General features: G+C 39.9%; 1 protein-coding gene across 1 annotated transcript; it reads right to left on the bottom strand.

The window, feature by feature from the left end:
- Window positions 1-1,599: 1,599 nt before the first annotated feature.
- On the bottom strand, window positions 1,600-3,803 carry LOC118408069 (zinc finger protein 501-like). The gene is made up of 2 exons (XM_035808687.1): window positions 3,679-3,803; window positions 1,600-3,217 (listed from the first exon to the last, which is right to left on the bottom strand). Exon 2 carries the CDS (start codon window positions 3,208-3,210, stop codon window positions 2,029-2,031), a length of 1,182 nt encoding a protein of 393 aa, XP_035664580.1. The 5' UTR covers window positions 3,211-3,217; window positions 3,679-3,803; the 3' UTR covers window positions 1,600-2,028.
- Between the last annotated feature and the right edge of the window lie 2,329 nt (window positions 3,804-6,132).

Below are 6,132 nucleotides of genomic sequence, written 5' to 3'. Positions count from 1 at the left end.
GGATAAAGCAGTTGATGTGATTCTGCAGAGGTTAAAGGAGGACCAGACCTTATCTGATCGCACTACTTTGAAACCAGAACAGTTGGCTGATCTACTCAGAGTGTGTCTCAATTGTACTTATTTTGTTTATGATGGCATCTTCTACAAACAAATACATGGAGTGGCGATGGGATCACCTGTGTCCCCCATTGTATGCAACCTCTACTTAGAGCATCTAGAACAACGTGCCCTCAGAAGTGCCCCCCCCCCCCTCTGTGGTGGTACAGGTATGTTGATGACACCCATACCAAACTTAAGAAGACGTACGCAGACGAGTTCACAGATCATCTAAACAGCCTTGATCCTGACATAAAGTTCACATTTGAGAAGGAAGAGAACAGATCCTTAGCCTTCCTTGACACTTTGACAACAGTTCAAGAAGACGGGTCCCTGCGAGTGACAATCTACCGCAAACCTACTCATACTGATCAATATTTGAACTTCCAGTCGGAACATCCGTTAGAACACAAACTCAGTGTTGTCCGTACCCTTTTCCACAGGGCGGAAACAGTGATAACTGACCCTCAAGACAAACAGAAGGAGAAACTTCACATTACCCAGGCGTTGAAAAAGTGCGGATACCCCACATGGGCCATAGAGAAGGCCACAGCACCCAAACCCCCATCACCCAGTGATACTACACAGAACAACGCCAGCAGAGGGAAAACAGGGGAATTGTTGTGCTTCCTTACGTGAAAGGTGTATCTGAAGGACTTAGAAGAATCTTCACCTCAGATGGGATAAAAACCTGCTTCAGGCCGGCGAATACTCTGCGCAACATCCTTGTAGCACCTAAAGACAAAACCCCTAAAGAACAAAAGTGTGGTGTCATCTATCATATTAAGTGCCAAGGACAGAACATTAGGTACAGAAACCTATATTGGGGAGACTGAGAGATCACTTAAGACCAGGTTCCTTGAGCACAAACGCAAGAGTTAAAAAACCTCAGAAGTTTCCCAACATATACACATAGAATCGCCGGGTCATTCAGTGTCACAGAACCAGACTTTTTCGCCAGAGGGATTAAAGAAGCAATCTACATCCGGGCTCTACAACCATCCCTGAACAGAGACGGTGGGCGCCATAGACTTCCTGCAACCTATAATCCACTGCTTACTGAGTCACGTGTTCTATCTACATAACGTGACGTCACAACAGCAGTGGATTGTTCATTCCTTGACAAAGACTGATGCTGTACAGTCGAAAATTTGGGTGTGTCCAATTTTGGTGTTGGAAATTACAGTTCAACTATTTCAAGAACAAATATGTAAGTAGTACAAAGGGCAAACAAAATATAGGCTAACACACTCCAGTTTAAGTCAAACCAAATGTCATCATCTGTTTAACTACAGAAAATATCATGTTTTGTCTGTTTGCCGGTATTTCTAACACTAATTATTTACATACTCACTGCTGGTATATGTCTCTGTGAGACTTAAATTGTCGCTTGGTAGTGTAGGTAAATTAGTTTCGTTCTATCTGATGTTAACATTTATCTGAAAACCCCAGGCCTAGAACGCACTTTGATGTCTCTACTATAAATACAAGTTAAACACAGAAAGAAACTGTGAAGGCAATGATGGCGTTGCTTTGAACATGTTTAATTGTATTAAATCACGACATACAAAGTATACATAAAGGTGAAAAACATTAAGGGTAACGGCTGTTCATGTTGCGTTGTATTTTAAAAAGTTTTTTTTTTCTAAATTTTTCATCATTCATACCCAGCGATTTTGCCCTGCTCCGTCATTGCACTCTCCATGGTAGACTGCTCTTAAATTAGTCAGACATTTGTATAACGTTGATTTTTGCTTTTTTGTTCTTATATTGTATTTACATGTATTTTGTTGTTTCATTTTCTTATGATTTCGGTATGGTGGCTTTGAACAGGCGTCTTCTGACACCTGTTCCGCCATACCCTCCATTGTATATGTATATGGAGAATGTCAATAAATAAATATATATAAAAATAATTCTCGAACAGGGTTCTTAACCTGTGTGCTTAACCATATGTTTCTTCAAGCTGTACCAATGTGCTGCAGAATAGTCACACTGGTCACATTTGTAGGGTTTCTCGCCGGTATGTCTCCTCATATGTCGGGTTAGAGCTGACCCGTTAGTCGTTCTGTATACACATTTCTCGCACGCGTAGGGCTTTTCTCTAGTGTGTTTCACCATGACGTGTTGTTTTAAATCACCCTTCTCTGCAGCGGAATAATCACACCGGTCACATTTGTAGGGTTTCTCACCGGTATGTGTCCTCATATGTCTTGATAGAGACGATCTAAAACCCGTCCTGTACCCGCACTCCATACAAACATAAGGTTTATCACCGGTATGTTTTCTCCTATGACGTGTCAGGTCAGACGTAAACGCCGTCCTGTACCCACACTCTTCACACAGGTAAGGTTTCTCACCTGTGTGATTTGCTCTGACGTGTTGAGTTAAGGATTCTTTCCTTGCTGTGGAAAAATCGCATTGGTCACACCTGTAAGGTTTCACACCTGAATGTTTTTTCATGTGTCGGAAAAGGACAAATTTTGTACTCGTAGTGTATCCACACTCATCACACATGAAGGGTTTCTTATTACTGTGTTTTAACAACACGTGTTGGTCTATGTGACCTTTCTGTGCAGCAGTATACTCACACTGCTCACATTTGTAGGGTTTCTCGCCTGTATGCTTTCTCATGTGTCTGATAAGCTGAGACCTAAAACGTGCCTTGTATCCGCACTCACCGCACGTGTGAGTCTCCTCACCGTTATGTTTGACATCGGTGTATTTCGTCAAGACGCGTTTGTCAACTTTGTCTTTCTCCGTAGCAGAGTAGTAAGAATGGTCAAGTTTGACAGATTCTTCCCCTGTACGTTTTCTTACATGAGGTGTCGTGTTGGCCGTACAAGCTACCCTATGCCCGCAGTTCTCACAAATGTGATCTATATAAGATTTTGCCCCTTGCTTTCTTCTGTGTTCTGCACTGACCGGTACATGTGGATTTGAAGAGCCTCCTTCATCAAGCTCTACGTCAAGCTCTACGTCACCCATTCTCTCCATCGGAACGTCCTGTGGCCAGTCCGGGTCTGTATTTTGTTCCCCACTGTTGGTTGTCTCCTTCCCACGATGCCCGCTTGCCGATTCTTTCAAAGGAGATCCACAATTTGGCTCGGCCATTGCTTACCTATAATATAGTAAGAAAAAAAACCCACAAAATTTAAAAATCTTCAGGACCATATCTGTATAATGAAGACAAGATTTCTCTCCCAGCCAATAAAAATGAACTGGCGAAGACCCTGCTGCATTAAGCAGCCCCTTTACCAACATACACACGCCCAATACTAATTCACGTAAATTCATATAAGTTTCTTCCCCCTACAAGAAAAAGATGATTCAAATGGTGGGCTACATCGTTGTGCATTCTTAGGGTTATACTTATTCGTAAAGGTGTCAGGAAAGTTTTGATCAAGTTAACTGTATTTGTTAATTGCTGTTATTTGCCAATGTTGCTATGCCACTGATCCGCACGTTTCGCCCCCCTCCCCAAATTATGGATGTCTGACGTTTCTTAAAAAAAAGGCATAAATCTACGTCAGCGCTAGATAAACGCGACCGATTTCATATCAATAATGCACAATGTCTTACCTGTTAGGTTACGGGTCGTCTGCTGTGTTTGTGACACTGTAAAAATGCTGGAAGTCAGATATGATATTTCTTACGAAATGAAACAAAATGGCGTACTCAAAGGGCAATCAGTCAGGTCAAAGGTCAAAGTTGAAAAACCTGATACAGCGGCAAGAGGATCAAAGTTATCGCAGAGAGCTTTTATTTATGCTACATCTTCATAACCTCACGGTTTTGATGGTTGCAACTTCAAGAATTTGCAGATATATGATTGTTTGCATGCAACGTTCAATTTGCCTCATTTATTTACTAAAGCTATTGCGTACATGAAAGTATGAAAATTAGCTCACATATTAACCGATGCTAGTGCGTATATGTATGGAAGTTACTCCGAAAGTTTGGTATCAAAACTCTTACTTTTACCGAAATTATACTACTACCAATAGTGTACTGATTTTCTTTTAAAAGTTAGAGAATTCTAAGAGATCTAAAATGTGAAATTATATTAAATAATGTGTACGGTAGGGCAAGCATAGTCCTTTCCTGATATGTGAAAATAATGAGTCAATAATTGAATCAGACTTTACATATCTATTTTCCACTGCCCTTTTTCCATGGTTTCGGCATTTATAAATCTATTTACATAGGTTCATTTTTTTCAATTTCACATCTCAATGAAGAGATTTAGGATCAGGTGACATCAAAATCTTCGAACTATTATATATTTCCAAGGACGTTATACTTTACATTTCGACGTGTTTGTCCAAAAAAAAATCTCACACAATTTCCCATTTGTAGAACGATGGAATATTTGCTTTTCAACTTCAAACACCTACTTAATACTGACAAACGCATTTTCCTATTACATAAACATACCTTTCATAATAGAACTTTTCAATAACATTCATATTAAAAACTACGTAGACTATACATATGTAGATTATACATTTCACCACTGCAACGAAGTAAGAAATTGAATTGACTTATACGATATTTGGCGCTAGCTTAACATTGTATATAATATCTTATTTGTATAAGCGATCAATCCCTTGTACTTAATTAATGGACGTATTTCTACAAAAAGGTCTGAATTCATTCAGGAAAGGGAAAGAGTTGTCATCACATCGAAGAGTAATTTCGTTTTCAGTTTATTTTAAAGATTCAGAAAGAGAGAAAGAAAGAGAGAACGAGGGGGAGAAAGAGAAAAAAGAGAAAGCGAGAAAGACGGAGAGAGAAACGTCTTTTCTTCAAATCTGAAATCCACTACGTGTTCCCTTGCGGATGGTGTACTCTTTTGCACGATCGTTGTGTAATAGATTAAGTGATGGATTTGTAGTAGAAACTTTACAAAAGATTATCTAATATTAGACATTAGGTATACTTCATTGCCACAATCACTCCTGTAGTAATTCCTTTAGGTAAATTTCGTATATCTAATGATTTACAAGTTACTTATTCTTGATAACTTTCATAAAAAGTTATCATCATAACATGATCGAAGGGTTAATACATGTTCAGTCTTCTGTCGACGCCATTGTTTTTTTTTTACAAACTACGTTGAAAAATCATGCGAGATAGTGAACGCGCTTCTATCCCCGGTTGAGTTCTGGGGTTGGGGTGTTGTACGCTGGTGCGTTTGTAGACTCTGGTACACCGCTGGCCTCAGCTCCTGGTAATTGCCGCTAGGTTGGACCGGAAGCGGAGGTACGGCAAGGGGTGCCATGGGTTATGAGTAAAGGTCACTTCCGGTTCCGGATCGCTGAGACACCGCCCTGCCTGGTGTGAGGACGTCTTCATACACCTCCTCCGCTACAACAGTGCAGAAGAGTTAAAATTTTGAGTCTTGAGTCTTACAATTAGTTAATTTTCCCGCAACTGAAGTTCTTATTTAGAAGTTCTTATAATAGATTTATGAATATGAAGCAATATAAATATGTAGCTGTTAAACTTAAAGCCACTCCAATTTTCCAATAATGCTGTGAATTGGAGACAAGAATGTTCCTACCAACACAAATGAAGTTCAATTTGAAATGTCTTATTGTGTCTTGAATGTAAAGGAAAACAAGTAACGAGAATAGAATTTGGCATCCCTGAACCACGTTTGTAAACGATTGAAGATAGCAATTTTTGATATAAAAACATGCACTTTACCTATGTCATGTTCTTTTTTCTTCGATGACCTCCATCGCAGGATCAGTAGTGTAACACCGCCCACTAGCAGCAGTCCGCCGACAAGACTGGCGACTGCGGCACCTACCACCACTCCAACTCCAAAAAGGGGCCTTTCTGTAAAGCCAAGAATTTGCCTTTTGTTAATAAGTAACTTGACTGAATACCAATTTTTTTTAAAACTTCTAATTTGAATATAAAACGACGGCACTCCACACTTAACTGAACAGAGAAGGTTGGCGTAACACGCTTCCAGCCATGTTTGACCAATTGCTGACGTCACTTCATAATGTAAATTCGTTCGAG

Source organism: Branchiostoma floridae, unplaced genomic scaffold (assembly GCF_000003815.2).
Source record: "Branchiostoma floridae strain S238N-H82 unplaced genomic scaffold, Bfl_VNyyK Sc7u5tJ_1550, whole genome shotgun sequence".
In the NCBI taxonomy this organism is placed as follows: domain Eukaryota; kingdom Metazoa; phylum Chordata; class Leptocardii; order Amphioxiformes; family Branchiostomatidae; genus Branchiostoma; species Branchiostoma floridae.
This window is presented reverse-complemented; position numbering and strand designations above follow the sequence as displayed.

Excerpts from the sequence above, each read along its gene's own strand:
- LOC118408069 (XM_035808687.1), bottom strand. The coding sequence starts at position 3,210 with ATGGCCGAGCCAAATTGTGGATCTCCTTTGAAAGAATCGGCAAGCGGG.